This window comes from Ahaetulla prasina, chromosome 1, assembly GCF_028640845.1.
Source record: "Ahaetulla prasina isolate Xishuangbanna chromosome 1, ASM2864084v1, whole genome shotgun sequence".
NCBI classification, from domain to species: domain Eukaryota; kingdom Metazoa; phylum Chordata; class Lepidosauria; order Squamata; family Colubridae; genus Ahaetulla; species Ahaetulla prasina.
Window position 1 is genome coordinate 108,234,743 of NC_080539.1, and position 16,943 is coordinate 108,251,685.

Sequence of the window (16,943 nt, forward strand, 5' to 3'; positions counted from 1 at the left end):
TTGATCGTGTGAATAATCTTTCTGTTTTTTTAAAATTTAGTATAGTCTACTCTAGTGACGGCTAACCTTTTTAGCACTAAGTTCCAAGACTGGAGCGTGCACACATGCGCCAGAGTACCAGAACCTGGAAGAGAGCAGCTGGCAAGTGCGCATGTGTGCGGCAGCCAGCTGCTCTTCTGGGTTTTGGCGCACACATGTGTGCCGGACAGTTGGTCTTCACGTGAAGACCAACTGGCCAGTGCACAGGCGCACGATGGAACCTGGGGGAGAGCAGCTGACCTGTGCACATAGGCACAACAGAACCCAGAAGAGCAGTTGACAACGGCATGTGTTCCCACAGAGAGGGCTCTGTGTGCCACTTCTGGCACGTGTGCCATTGGTTTGCCATCATGGGTCTACTCTATAACATAGTTTTTTCCTGAATTGAGCTCTTGTTTCAAATATCACTGAGATGGTTATTTCAACAGCCAGTGTGATGTACAATAGCAGTTAAATGCTGGTCTAGAAACTGGGAAACTATGAGTTCTAGCCCTCCCTTAGATTTGAAAATGAGTGGATTGAATTTGACTTAGTTGCTCTGTCTCAGACCAACCTGCCTTATTCTGGAGAAAATAAGAGGTGAGAAAATTAAGGTTATGTACTACCTTGAGTTCATAAAAAATAAAGGGAGCTAAATTTAAAGGAAATAGACAAAAATAGTATATAAGTGCTGTATTTGAAATGAGCTAGAGTATGATGAATGCAGCTACTGATAGTCCTTAATTTATGACTACTTGTTTGATGATGGTTCAAAGTTAAGTCAGTCTTGGAAAAAGTGATTTATGACCTGTCCTGCACTTACATGCATCATACAACTGGAAATTTGGTCCCGATTGTGGTCATAAATGGAGGACCACCTATGTTTTCCAAAGGTATTTGAGCCTATTTAGTTTTAAGGGTAAACGCTCAACGTGATTCTTCCTGTTGTTGCTGAGAGTCTTTAAAGTATCTGTCACTTTCTATCCATTGCATTGCATTCTGGCAAAGGAGGGAACAGATTGCACTTCAAGTAATCTTATTTCATCCAGGTAAAATTTAAAGGTTTGGAGGACTGATATTGCTTTGTATTTCATTGGAAAGATAAAAAAAGCTTTGATTCCAACATTCAGGGTTTCTCTCCCCCCCCCCCCCAGTGCAATGTAAGGAAGTGGCAAGCTATTAAACAGCAGGAGCACCAGGTTTCTGAGCTGCCAATGTCAGCATTCTAGACATAGTATTTGTCTTTCTTGAAGGAGTTTGTTCTGCAGTAGCATAGCCTTTTGCATTTCAGAAGAAACAAATTGGTAACTTTGTTTAATCATATGAGATATCTGGAGCACTGTTAAAGGTAAATCTGACCAAGTGAATCCAATCATGCATGCTTACAAACCAGGGGTAGTATTCACTTACCTACGCTGCAGGACCTTCTGTGCATGCGTAGAGCTTCAAAAACAGGACGTGATGATGTCTGGGTGGGTGGGCGGAGCCTCCCACAGCCACCGCTATTGGTTCACCCGAACCAGATAGAACCGGCTGAATACCACCACTGTTACAAACCCACATTACAAATTATGCTGTGAAGTAAGAACAGTCAAACAGATTTACTTCTCTGCTCTTGCCATGTTTACTGGTAACCAACCAATGGCCCTTTTTCAGTTGCCCTCCCCTTGCTGGTGATGGGTAGATATCACAACCTGTTGGACTTTTGTATTGGTCAGCATTGGACAATAAACTTATCTATTTACATTTATTGGTGACTGAGGGCCAATGGATGCTGGAGTGGCCCAATTATCCAGTGGAATGTAGAATTATGTCTCCAGCAATTTATGAACCAATAATTTATCAATAAGATTAGCAGTGGATGATTGTAATGAATTATGGCTTCCATGCCTTGAAATGTTTATTGTTCTCTCTCTCTCTCTCTCCCTCTCTCTCTCTCTCTCTGTGTGTGTGTGTGTGAGAGAGAGAGAGAGAGAGAATACACACACACACACACACACACACACACACACACATAAAAGGCACCACAGACAGAATCAGCAAGATCCTCCACAAACACAATGTCAAGACAGCATTCTGCACAAACCGAAAAATATCCACCATCCTAAGAAACCCCAAAGACAAAATTGAGTTAGAAAATCAAGGAGTATATGAAATCCCATGCACTGCCTGCCCCACCACATACATTGGACAAACCAACAGAAGAATAAGTGCACGCATTGAAGAACACAAGAACTCATTCAAAAAAGAGGAACCAACTTCTTCCCTGGTCCAACACCTTAAAGCCACAGGACACGATATTGACTTTAAAAAGACCAGAACTATCACCAAAACTGAACACTTTAACAACAGAATAATCAGAGAAGCCATCGAGATAGAAAAACGCCCACACAGCATGAACAAACGAGATGATACCTCCCGCCTACCAGCCATTTGGAAACCCGCCCTTATTGACAAACGAGTCCCTAACACGAGGAATGACACCAGACCCACACTCACAATGTCCACACAGGTTGTCACCACCACACATCCACCCAGAAAGCAGACCCAAATCCACACTAATCATGAAGCACGACCAAGGACCAGAAGCCAGACCGCAGCTGCAACATTAGCCATTTCAAACCCCTCCAATCCATACACGCAGCAGACTGACACCCACTATGAAGATGTAGCACGACCACGAACATGAAGCCAAACAACAGCAATGCAGCCCACCAGCTCAAATCCCCCTGCAACTCAGACTAATCTGAGCACAACCAAGCCCCCACTCAAACAGGACACCCCCCCAGCCAATCAGAGCACAAAAAAACCTCCGTCCAATCAGAGCACAGCCAAGCTCCCACCCAATCAGTTCAAACCCCCACTAGCAGTTAAAAAGGAAGAAACAGCTGCAATCACACATTGCTCCCAGAAGCACGAAGTTATGCCTCTTCCTGGACTAAGAGAACTAAGAAGCGTTCCATGACTGATTCATGCCTCAATCACCTTGCAAGTTGTCTTTTGAAATGAGATTTTCCTGATTTTTTGACACCTCTGTTGCATGAACTGTGCTGGGTAACAGCATTGAGACACAATTGAAGAGGCTGATTATTATGGTAGCTATTAAGCCCTAGACTAGGACCTAACTTCATGAGAGATTATCTTTCTCTTGTAGTATCTACCCACCCTGTACAAACTTTAGGTCTGGCCAAAATCTTGTTCTAGGACCAGCCAATTAAGCAATGCCATTTAGCAGGGTCCAGGAACCAGTCCTACCCTGAGGATTTATTGTTTGGCTGCTTTGATCTGCTTAAAGTGAACTCTGAACATGTGAGTCAGGCCTTGGGTTAGGCTGCCTGGCAGGCCCTGTTTGGTTGGAAATGCTTGGGTTTCCATTTTTATAACATGGTGTGGGCCATTATGCATGGATTTATATTTTTATAACATGGGTTTAAAAAGTGTTTTTCAATTGTAGAGTCATTATCTTTGTTTGGGAGTAATTGTTGGAAAGAGAATTTAAAAGTTTGAACTAAAAAGCTATATGGCTTATCCTATGTTTCAATGCTATGGATCCATAATTTTGGCCCTTGAAATAGAGAAGAAATGCAGGAACTTTCTGTACCTTTACAAATAAAAATAAAGCGAATTGCAGTACCTTTTTCAGATTCAAACAATACAATAACAAAATAATACATTTATTATTACATCACTTGAAATTATTAAAATCTTATGAGGTAGTAAGTGCAGGTTAGAATAAAATTGAGAAATGAAAGTATTAACTCTTTGTTAAACCCTTTGTAGAAAGTAAAGATCTTAGCTCTTATTAGAAACTTAAAAGATGATTCCATGCCTCTTGGAAAAGGGAACATTTTCCATGATTTTAGAGACACTTTAAAAAAAAAAAAGATGTTTCACATCCAAGAGCTGTGCTCTGCAAAATAGTAGGATGCTTGTAGAACTGTCTTTATAGTCTAAGGAACTATTTTGGAAAGATGCAGTCTTCTGCTATCCTGGCATCAGTTCATTTAGGGCTTTGAAGATAAAAGCCAGCACTTTGAACTATATGGAGAAATGAACTGGAAGTGAATCAAATCTAAAACCAAATAAAATAAAGTGGGCCACATGGATTTCTGATGTTTATTTTTTAAGAAAACTCCCCCCTCCCTTGTCATCCAATTAATAATAACCCATATGTTAGTGGTTATTTCTGTATTATCTAGGAAGGGCTGCAACATTTACTGGAATCCTGATGTCTTTATAAACATCTCCAAAGATTTTTTTTGGCAATAGTGTTGTAAAAAAGTGATTTATGATTGTTTACTTCTGAACTGTTTCCCACCCCCTGTTCCTCAGTCTAGTCTACAATTCTCAACTAATCGGCCAAAAGCCACAGATTCTCTCCAAAATTCACATATTGTTCTCTATCGAGTTTGATATCCCGGTTTTGGAACTGCCATCTAAGCACAAATGGAGTTGTATCGAAATGTGCTCAAGGATATATCTCATCAGTCTATGCTGAGGGGTACGTGTCTGCCTGTTCTTTGAATATGAGAACATAACAATTTGAATTCTATGCATCCCACAGCATTTACTTTAGAAACTCCTAATGTGCTATATTAAGTCATTTCTGATCCATCAGTGTAGAAATTGCCAGTAATGATGGCTGTAAATATCCTAGTGCCCAATTATCTCCAGATTAAAAAAAAACAAAAAACCAGGTAAAAATTAGGTTGGGCAGCAGCCAGTGCAGTCGTGCAAACTTTTCTCAAAGTTGCAACTCTAGTGCATTCAGTGTGCTTAATCAAAATATAAAAAGCCAGTGAACTTTAATAGCTTCATATTCATTTGTTTTTCCTTAGATAATTGCATGTCAGTAATAGAATTTAAGATGTTTTTCTGTCTGTAAAGTATTTCGAATAGTGATTAAGATCTACCGACAGATAAAATAAACGTTGAATTTTCTGTCAAATACTGACCTATTTTTTATTTTCATTGAGCAATAACCTCTCAAACTTGCATTACCTCAAGTTCATTTTCAAAGGGAGTTAATGAAATCATTCCCGAAAGCAAGTTAGCACACAGACTAACTCCATTGCATATAAATGTAGATAAATAATTTTGGAAGCTTCGGTGTTGGCAACTTACTATTTTCTTTAATATGTTTTCTTCAAAAGATTTCAAATATTGAGCCCTCTGGTGGCCCCACCCCCACCCCAGTATTGTGCTTATTAAGAGAGTAGCCATGATGGCAGTATGGCTTTCTCTGCTGGGAAATTAGTGGATCCCTTGTGCAGTTGGTTTAACTAGATGAACCAAGTGTTTGTTCCAGCAGGAACACTTATATGTTAGACTCTCATAATAATTGAATCCTAACAATGCCCAGCAAAAAGGTATAAATTGAGCAACCAAAACATTATCCAAAAAGGATAATCCAGAAAAGGAAAAAGTCCCATATTAAAAATGAATCCTCACAAGGGAGGAAGATGAGGCAGGACAATGTCTATAAGCACATCTTCTAGCTTCCTTACTGTTAGATATTGACAGATGGAAGGTTCCAACAAGGTCTGTTGATCGAGCGGGAAAACACAGAGAGCTGATTGGCTGAGCTTCCTGACAGCCCTCTATATAAAGGAGAGCTGTCAGAGAGGCTAGCTGCTGGATTGTATATAGTTGACCGAATAAAGAGTTGTTGTTGAAGCCTGCCTCCACCAGTCTATTCCTTCACCTGATTTAACACTTACATTGTCAACCAAGATTGTCAACTCCCACTAAAACCAGTTCTTGCTATTTTCCCACTTCCAACAATACACAATTTCGAAATTGGAAGTCAGAGGCCACGTTCTGAAAAACGACCAGATAAAAAGTTTAATGTTAATTTTAATAATGACTCTTGATTAAAATGAGTTTAAAATATACCTGTAAAATATTTTTGCCTATGTAAATTAGTTGATTTCCTGCACAGAGAGACACAAAATGTGGACGAAAATGGCTCTTTCATGTAGATAAAAGCGCACAGAGACACATCTATAGGAATGCTTGTCCGCAATCACCTGCTTGTCTCTGTAAACAGCTGCAACTGGAAAAAAAAAAGCTATTTCTAAAGATAGGAATAAGTGCGCACACCTTATTGTGAAAGCAGGGATCGATCCCCATTGTCTTCTGAATGAATTGACTTGTATCTCCATATTTACCTGTTGTTGGTCTTCCTTTTTCCCCCCTCTTGTTAGGTTCCTACATGATAGTGGATTCTTCACACCACAGCCATGGAGAAAAAGCTCGGCTTCAGCTTCCCACCATGAAAGAGAACGATACCCACTGTATCGATTTCAGCTACCTTTTGTACAGTAAGAAAGGGACAAGCCCTGGGACTCTGAACATCTTGGTCAGGGTGAACAAAGGTCCTCTGGCAAACCCCATTTGGAACGTGACTGGCTCCACTGGCAAAGACTGGCTACGGGCAGAGCTGGCTGTCAGCACCTTCTGGCCAAATGAATACCAGGTAAGCCAATAACAAAACAAAACAAGGAATGATGAAAAGTGTTTGCATCTACTACCAGCATGTAAATTACTTCACCTTCTGGCCATGCATCCTTAAGATGCCATTCGAAAAGGAAGATCATACTGCAGTGCAGAAATAGTGAGAGGCTGTCAATGAATATTCCAGGTGTGTTATATCTGTCAATTCCCCGGCATCGCTGGAAATGGGACCGGAAGGAACAAAGGTATTTCCAAAGGTTTAGGATATGGCATTAATAGAAATATTCACTTGTTCTCAGCAGCTACTGAGAATGGCTATCAGTGTCTTTAATAGGCGGAAATAGATTGTGGGTAGGGAACAATAGAGTAAATGATACACTCAGGAATATGTCACGTGGAAGTCCTGATCAGTAAGAGAGGTATTTCGCTAATAGTTTTTAGAAAGCATTCATCCACCAGAGCCTTCTCCTCTATATTTCCTGCTATTGTGGCTATTCGTTTATGCACACAACAAAGCAAATGCTAGGGGAAAATGAAATCTTTCCCATTTCTCTCCATCAAAAGAAATGTAGGTCAGATGCATTTGTTTACAACAGTTTTTCATTACTGTAAGATGAACCGGCTCTAAGTGCCACCTAATGGAGTGCCATTGGAAAGCCATATAATCTTGTATAGTTTCACGGAGAGAGAGAAAAGCTCCATCACCCTAAACTGTTTTCTTGCTTTGTGAACAGTGTGTGCTTTTTTTTTTGGGGTGGGGGCTGATCTTTTGTAAGCACTTCCTTTCAAGACATGAGGTCAACGCGGCTGCTTAAAAATACCAATTCCCTTCCCCCTGTGCAAAGCTGGTTTTAATGCTGTGTTTCACTACAGAATGTAGCGTGAATGTCTCCTTTGTTCAGCTGCAATTCTCTCTGACAATTCTTCAGTTGACTAACTCTGCTGGTTGCATGTTAGCCTATTGAGAGTTTAGCAAACACTCGCATAATGTCACATGTGTTTAAGACAGGATTGACAGCTATGAATTTGCTTTTAAGGGCTTCACTTGAAAAGTAAAACAAAGGCATATTTACACCCAGCGTAAATTTGATATTACAGGGAAGTAGAGCCTTCCATAAATAAAGCAGAGAAGCAGGCCTTTCTATATATATACATTTAGAACAGTTTGTAAAAAAAAAAATAGTAAGTCAGAGCAAGATCTTTGCTAATCAGCTTCTTTAGTGCAACTTTATATATGTAGGAAGTGAGAAAGCGAATATCACCCAGGTTACACTGTCATTTTTTCCCGTTCTTACCATCAGATTATTAACTTGAATAGTGAAATGTTAACTCAACCACTGATGGAATTCTGCCAGAAAAAAAATAAAGGCTCCCCCCCCCCAAAAAAAACCCACAAGAGCCATCAAATTGACACATATGTGAATTTTTTGTTATCATGTGTCAGAGCTTGCTTTTATGAGCATCACTGAATACAGATGAATCCTGGTGGAAAATAATGAAATAAGTTCTTAGGAATTTAGGGTCCTCCATGAATGTAGTAGAACTTGGGAAAGCAAAATGTCTTGGCAGAAACTGATTGTAAAACAGCAACCCGTGTTTTATAGAGGAAAGAAAAAAATAATGTTTGTTGTTAACACAATGGATGGTCTGATAAGACTAAGTATTTTGTTTAATGGAGAAAATGTTTCATGTGATGAGAGTCATATAGGCTTCTTTCTGGTGCAGAGCCAATCTGTTTATTAATACTTGGGGCCATGCTAAGATGGTTTCTAGCGGTGGTGTCATGCATTACAGGTGGAATGATTCTTGCATGGCAATTCAATGTAGAGAGACTCAGTTGGCATAATTTTCCTTCCCTGTTCATTTGATTGAGTTGAAAAACTGGATTCACACTGTTCTTCCCTTGCGTTGTTTTATTGCTGACAATGACTGAATTGTGCCAAATGTCTTTTATTCTCTCTTGAAGTCAGAATGAGTTCAGGGCTGTCTTGAACTCAGATGACTTTGCATTGCTTAAATTTGACACTGTAAACTCTGAAGAGCTAAGTAGGAGATTGTGTGTGTGTGTGTGTGAGAGAGAAGCACACTTCTGAAAGGACTCCTTCCAAATGATCAGTCTTCCGTAATGTTGGGATACATGTTGTCAAAACAGAATATGTTGTAATCAAGATGGAGCGAGTGTTTAGTGTTTAAAAAAATTAAAAATGCTAATTAAAAACCATAACCTTAACCCTGCTTAGTTGCAGGGCCTACTTATTTTGCATTGCACATGCCTCATTCTTACAGCAAAGCTTACCAATGCACGTTGCAACATGGAGTTTTATTTTTTAGCCAGTTTGTTATAGAACTAAACAATGATTAACACTGAGAGAGAATGACTGGCCGAAGACCACCCAATTGGTTTACTCTGCCAAGGAAAGCCTGAGTTTCCCCTCCTTGTCTAGTATCTTAACCATGGCACCATGCTGGCTCTAGTGAGCAATGCTTTAATAGATTAATGTTTTATGGGTATTTAGTATTGTAACTTCTGCCATGAGGTTAGGAGAGAAGATTTGGAGATCAGTATAGTTTTATAGCAATAGCAGTAGATTTATATACTGCTCCATAATGCTTTACAGCACTCTCTGAATGGTTTGCAACATCAGCATATTGCCCCTCAACAATCTGAGTCCTGGAAGGATGGAAGGCTGAGTCAACCTTGAGCCGGTCAGGATCAAACTCTTGGCAGTGGGCAAAGTTAGCCTGCAATACTGCATTCTAACCACTGCGCCAACACAACTCCTTTATTTCTGCAACCTTCTTTTTATTGATATACAACTTGCATGGCGTGATTGGTTATGTTGTGATATTGTTTTTATGTATTTTAGCTATTGTAATGTGTCTTAATTTTAATTGTATATCACTCTAACATGTTGGGAAATAGGGCAGTATAAGTATATGATAAATAAGTAAATAAATTTACATTGGAGAGTTACCTTATTTTCTGTAACAAAACAGCCACGCATAGAACTCCTTTTATGATGGCAAGTTGTACCTGCTGTTGCTCTGACCTCTGATTAGAAGGTGGTGGAAACATTCTTTTGAAACAGCTTTTATCATATGACAGGGCAGCCACTTCAATGGAAAAATAGGCATCTGACATATTTCCATTTGAAGGGAGGGAGTTCCAGAAGAGATGCTCTGTATTGTGCCAAGTGCCTTGTTGAAACAAAGCTCATTTCTCCTTTGCATTAAAAAAAATGCAGTCAATTGTCTCTGCAGCCCATAGCATCTTGTCAAAGCAAAAGATGTTCCTCTTGCTCTGCTAATAACTCTCCTCTGGTAATAAATGATTCAGAAGAATTCCTGCCCAGTTTAGTGTCCAGTTTAGGAAATTTTGCACATGGTATCCCTAGATAGACAATATTGCAACAAATTGGATTGAATGGTAGGAAATAAGAGATGAAGAAGGACAATCTAGTCAGCCAGGACATTTTCCAGATGTAGATGTTGACAGAAACATGAATTAGTAATATGAAGTATACACATTAAAATAAGAAACTCAAATAGGATATATGTGTACCAGCCAGAATTGAACTGGAAAACATATGATCACAATATAGCATAAGGAAGTAATTCCGCTCACTTAAGTGATGCAAAAAAGAATCTGGGTAACTATGAGCTGAAATTGGAAACATCATGAAGGCTAAACAGAAAAGATATCTCTCCTAAATTTCAAAACAGGAAAGAGCAAAGTGTTTTCAGAACAAGCTATCTTGATAGCCAGGGAAAGATGAAATCTTTGGGCAATAAGGACATATGAGAATTGTTCAGGTGTGTGCAAAGCAAAAGGAAAAACTTTTATCCACTTCCAAGTTATCAGTACAAGTTAAAAATGAAAAAAAAAATCTGACAGGTTTAGCATTCTGATCTAAGTAGCCAAATGGATAGAGATAAGAGTATTGAAATGGGAGAATGTGGCTGACTGAGGATAAGATTATAGTTGTTGGTGATACATATTTTGGGTGAGAAAAGCCCACCCCCTCTTCCAAATCTTTCTATATTCACACCTACAGACATATATGCATGTACCTTGATGAACGTATCTTTTCTTTTATGTACACTGAGAGCATATGCACCAAGACAAATTCCTTGTGTGTCCAATCACACTTGGCCAATAAAAATTCTATTCTATTCTATTCTATATTATGCTCATGCTGTTCCTTGCACTCTGAAACAAAAGCTGCCAAACAATTCACAGTTCTTTAGCTAAAACTTTTCTGTAAATAAGGGCAAATCTTTCTTCCTATGAGACATCCAAACTACTTGAGATCAGTTCATACTTGTGGTAGCAGACAAAAGCTTATTTTATGCTTTTTCAAATATAACCGCAAGTACCATCAAGCAATACATAACTGCAACCTGCTGTCTGGCTTTACATAGCCTTCCTGGAAACAAACATTACTTGAGAACAGAGAAATAGACTCAAAGTATGTGTTTATGTAGTTATCTGGACTCCTAAGAATTCCAAAATCTCCAGGAACCCTACTTAGATTTATAGTTTTTCTTCTTTGGAAAAGTTGATAATGCCAGGTGATAAATAGTATTCTCAAAAGCAGTTTGTGATAATGCCTTTTTTGTTTGGAGTGTGGTTGTGGGAGGCTTAGCTGTCCATGAATCATAACAGTACTTTTAGCTCTGAGTCAGCTTTCTGACCCTTTAGAAAACACAGACAGACTGTATTAAACAGCACATAGAATGTCTGGAGTGTTCCTCTGCTTTTGAATTTTGTTTATATTAAAGGTACAGTGCTGTACAAGGAGACTGCAGGAAGGGATTAGATTTCCCTTACTCCACATGAAGAACTTCCAGACCAGTTCAGGGGATATCAGTATGTCAAATAAAATCAGGAGCAGCATGATAATATAGGAGAACAACCCGTGCCTGGTTGGGTCACCATTTCAGAAATATTTCTTTATCTAAATCTGAGAAACAGAATGACCCCAAAAGCAGTGGGAGCAGGAGCAACTTCCCCATTGAGTTTCGTTGAGGGAATCTGATAGGGAGCATCAGAAATCTCCTTTCCTTTCCCTAATCCTTCCATCAGGTAAGTGGCCTCTGCTGAGTAAGGGAGGAAGCAAGGTATTGTGAGATTGACTAGGAAACTGTCATGGAATGTGAAAATGAAGATTGCATAATCACATCAGTAGCCCAGCTGCGCAGCAGCAGCCAATAGTACTGAAGTAGCCATAGTTTCCTTGGGAGTCCTGGGGCTCGATTTTGGATCCATTCTGGAGGCTAGCCTATTTGAGGTACTTTGGTTGAAAAAGATGTTGCCCTACGATTCATCATTTTGCCCAGTTTAAAGGTCACGACAATGAAATGTTTAGTATATATAAATAATTACCAATATTGATGTATACAATTTAAATAAAAAGCAAAGGACAGATGACTGAATGTCATAGTGTAAAATGGCTAGAACTGGACCTATATAGAAGCAACATGTGCAAGTAGCAATAGCATTTAGACTTATATACTGCTTCACAGTGCTTTAGAGCCCTCTCTAAGAGGTTTTACAGAGTCAGCATATTGCCCCCAACAATCTGGGTCCTCATTTTACCCACTTTGGAAGGATGGAAGGCTGAGTCAACCTTGAGTCTGGTGAGATTCCAACTGCCAAATTGCAGGCAACCGGTAGTCAGCAGTAGTCTGCAGTACTGCATTCTAACTGCATGACATCGCGGCTCATTAACTTTAACTTTAAGTAAAGTTAAGAAGTATCTAACTGTAAAGTGTAAAAGCATGAAGTGTAAAATTGAAGACAATGTGATGTAGTGGTTAAGGCATAAGGCTAGAAACCAGTAGAGTGGAAGTTCTAGTCCTGCTTTTGACATGAAGCCAGATGGCTGACTTTGGATCAGTCACTCTTTTTCAGCTTTAGGAAGGAGGCAGTGGTAAACCACGTCTGAATCTTGCAAAAACAACAACAACCACCTGCAATGACCTATCCGGACAGTTACCATGAGTGAACAATGACTCAAAGGCACACACATATACTATACATACAATGGTAGATAAAGCTACCTAATAGAGCTGAAAAAAGGAAGAAAGGAATGCATTCTGAGACCATACAGAATGATACTTACAATCCTTCAGACAAAAATCCACTCCTGTTGATTCCATGATTTCTGCATTTCAAAAATACAGTTTCAAGAACAGCGACATTTGTTTGATGATGTTATTGAAGATTATATTATACTATTATAAGATTATATTATTATTATAAATAAAACTAATACAACTGCACGAAGAGAGAAATTTTCTTCTTTGTGCAGTTATGTTTTGTTAAAGACCTAAGAGATAGGTATGGGGACAAACATATTGCAGATAGCTAATAAATACAAATCAGTTGGTTTATATGCCATATTTGCTGAAAGGAAAGTTGACTTTACATTTAAGATGGCACCCCAGAAGAAGATAGAAAGAAATCATAAACAGTCGAAAGCCCCATGTGTTGTTAAGAGACAGATATATTTCTTCCCTCCCTACTCCTCCCTTTCCTATGCCTTAAATAAATGGAGACTCTACATTTATTAGAGTAGCATAGTCTACTCTAGTAGCATAGTCTGGGAACAGATGAAATTAATATTAATTGGATAAAAAGCTGATGATTAAATCAGCTTCCAATAAATAAGATGTGTGAAATAAATGATTAATTATCCTCATTTTGTATACTTCTATACAAAATGTATAGAAGTATAGTAAGTACAATGCAGATTCCCTTCCTTCTTTCCAACTGGAAAAAAATGAAGAAAAGCAAATCAAGATAAATATGGGGAAAAGTAACAGAGGGAGAGAAGAGGGAGAGGGAGCTGGAAAGGGAGAAGGAGAAGGAGAAGGTGAAGATATTTTAATGGTGAAATGTGATTGGACACACAAGGAATTTGTCTCCGGTACACAGGCTCTCAGTGAGTATACAAACAACAAAGTAATATAAGATATCAATAGTAGAAGGTAATAGGAAAAATGAGAAGGATAATAGTAATTCAGCTCTACTATGTGCAAATATCCTTAGGCATAAGACAGTACTGTGGTAATTAGGTATTTAGTAGAGGGATGGCACAAGGGGAAAAAATGTCCCTGTGTCTAGTTATTTGGGCATGCAATGCCCTATAGCAGCATCCTGAGGGGAGGAGTTGAAGCAGTTTTATATCCAAAATGTGAGGGGAGAAAGGAAGGAAGAAAGTGAAGGATGAAATGGGATGAGGCCAGAGGAAGAATATGAAGGAAGAAAGAATGCTTTTAGTTCTTAAGAAGGGAGATGTCTATTATTAGGAAAAAAAATTCTCTCCTATGGTGGCTAATTTTCAAATGTATCCACATTTTTCAGCAGGGATGTTTGCCGTTATTTAGCACTTTTCTCATTGCTTTATTTTCAGCAATTTATATTTTCATCAACAGATAAGGATCCATTCAATGAAGGGGCAGGGGAATCAGTCTGACAGCTAAATATGGCAATTTAATATGTAAGTGGATGGCCTGAATTATTCTCTATCCCAAGCAATTCAAGATATGGCAGATTCCCAATGTTTCTCAGCAATACTTTGAAAAAAGGCTGCGCAAGACAAATAATACACTTGAAAACCTATTTCAAAGGAAACAGTATTTACTTCTGCTTTTGCTCATGTCCCTCTTTTTTTAAAAGCGGTTGCAACATTCAGTATTTTTCTGGGTGATGGAAAATGCAGGTTATTTATACAGATTTCTTTCTGGAAACAAAAATGTTGGCCTTGTAATTGGATAAAAAAACAAGGAAATGAAATGAAAGAAAAATGATGGGACACACAGCTGGAGACTTGCTCTTTATAGTTTACAAAAGTATCATTTCTAGTAAAACAGCAGGACACATGAAAGGGAGTAATTATCTCAATTGATAAGCAGAACTATTTGTTTTGTAGTTGAGGGTGACTGAAAGAAGAACATCCATCAGCCTAGATGCTAGGATACTTCTGGCTGTTCTCTTCTTTTTATTCTTTTTGGATAATACAGAGTTATTTTGTGTCAGAACAGGTTCAAGAACAAAGCTTAGATGTTAAAACTGACTTCCATTAACTGAGCCAATTATAAGTTTATCTTCTTTTAAAGTATCTCTGCACAATACAGTAGTTGTTTACATTAAAGTTGAAACAATTAAATGAACCTTGAATTCTTTGGATGAGATATGTCTTTAAGAAACAGAAGAATATTTTATTCAGTCTATTTAGGAATGGTTGGCAGAGTGACTCCTGTATGAAAGTTAATCTGCACAAACAACATGTGGTAAAGCAGTATTGACTTCCTCAGATGATGGAGGGGTTGCAGTCTGCTTATAAAGGATTGTTCATGATCAGTGGTGGGATTTAGCCAGTTCGCACCGGTTCATGTGAACCGGTTGTTAAATTACCCACTCTCTGCTATCAAAGTGGATCCTGGGTGCTGCGCTGCCATGGAGAAATGGGAAACGGAGCGGTTTGCATGAGGGAAGGAGGAGGCTGCTTTCCCTCTTTCTACTCCCTGTTCCTCCTCCTTCCCTCGTGCTGGCTGCTCTGTTTCCCATTTTTGCATTGCAGAGCAGCGCAGCACCCAGGATCAACTTTGATAGTGGGGGTGGGGGGGAGGGAGGGGTAATTTAACAACCAGTTTGCCCAGGGTCAGGTTGGCCGTTGCAAACCGGTTGTTAAATTATTGGAATCCCACCACTGTTCATGACCCATGGACTCTCTGTGTTTCTACCAGGTCACGTAAAAAGCTTCAGCTCCTCCTGGTTCAGACTTTCCAAAGAGATTGAAATGGTTGGTTTATAAGAGCCGTGGTGGCACAGTGGTTAGAATGCAGTACTGCAGGCTACTTATTTTGACTGCCGGCTGCCTGCAGTTCGGCAGTTCGATTCTTACTGGCTCAAGTTGACTCAGCCTTCCATCCTTTCGAGGTCGGTAAAACCTCGGATTATTGGGGGCAATATGCTGACTCTGTAAACTGCTTAGAGAGGGCTATAAAGCACCATGATATAGGTAAGTACTATTTGCTATATACCCACAATAGGATAAAAGCAATCTGCTAGTGCTAGTGCTTGGATTAGACTGCTAGTATCTGTCACTTGGCTGGGGCAGTCTCATACAGAATGGAATTCTAAACTGTGTGGTTTGTCTCATGTGAACATGCTGATATGAGATGGTTATTAGCAGAGACATTGCTCTGGATATTGCTCCATAACTGGTAGAGAGTAGGGACTTTTCAGTGATGGCACATAGAGAGTTAAATTTTCTAAAAGGGCTATGTTGCTTGGAAATGGGAAAGTTACTATTCCACTTTTTTACCTAATTCATCTGTGGCATAACTCTGCTAAGCTGTGTAAACCAGTTTGCTCAGAGCGCTACAACATATGAGCAGTAAAAACCAACAAAACAAATACTTCCTTCCCAAAGAGTAACCTACATTCTCCCACAGCCCCTCTGGAAATTGCTCAAAATACTCTCTCATTCATTTGAGACTCTTTTCAACATACGGATGAAAATCTTTGTGTTGGTGGTACTAAAAATTGGCAGCAGAGGACAATAGTTGTTCTCCTGAAAATGCAAAAAACAAAACAAAACAAAACAAAAATGCCTAAAGGAAGTGCCAGAAGCCTGTGGACTGTGGGTTGACTGCCTGTCTCTAATTTGTAGCCATCAAGAGGAATTTGCCAGTTTCTCTTGGCTAGTAGTGGCAAAGATCAAAGGGTAAGTGGTAGGCTTAATAATAACAACCCCTTTTTTGCCATCTTCCAGCTGTAACATCATGCTGCCTTACTAAACTGAACTAAGTTCTTGGTGGGTTTGTTGTCAGTTTACTCCGTATGTCCTTAAGGAAGATTACTAAGGGTTGCACAAAGTGACTGCAGTCTGACAGGCTTCATGTGGCCCATTAAACATCTTTGGGCACATCTCTAACAGTGTAACTAATTACCCTGCTGCTAAGATGCACAAAGCCCGCAGGAAATTTCTCTTTGGGCGCACTCATTCATTCAATCAGAACTTGCAGGCTACTTAATTACCTGCAGCTGTGCCATGAGATCAAACTCTTTTTCCTTTTTTTAAAAAACAGGTCAGGCCAAGCTGTTGGTTACTATTCTTTTAGAAAAGACAATTTGTGACTATGAGCTTTGTAAAACAAGTGACCCCTGCTAGTTTCTTTTTCTTTTAACTTTTGGAACAATTTTGTTTTCATTCTAGAAACATGTACATATTTATTCTGGATCAGTGAGAAGATGATAAAAAATGCTATGGCATCTTAGAATGGGGCTCACTGTTTTGATTTTACTTTTCTTGGCCTTTGCTGTGTCTGTTCTATGCTGAAAATGATAGAATCTGGATTTTTTAAAAAATGGTTTTGAGAAATGATGCGTTAATAATTTTTGTGCTTTCCTTAGTGTCAGCTTTAATTGTTACTGTTTGCCATGCCAAACACATTGT

At 39.1% G+C, this 16,943-nt stretch overlaps 1 protein-coding gene across 1 annotated transcript in view; it reads left to right on the plus strand.

Moving 5' to 3' along the window:
• Positions 1-16,943, plus strand: part of PTPRK (protein tyrosine phosphatase receptor type K) — a 433,873-nt gene that overhangs the window by 139,645 nt on the left and 277,285 nt on the right. Inside the window, exon 3 of the mRNA XM_058172115.1 lies at positions 6,225-6,496. Coding sequence (XP_058028098.1) covers positions 6,225-6,496 — 272 coding nt within the window. The remainder of the gene's footprint in view (positions 1-6,224; positions 6,497-16,943) is intronic.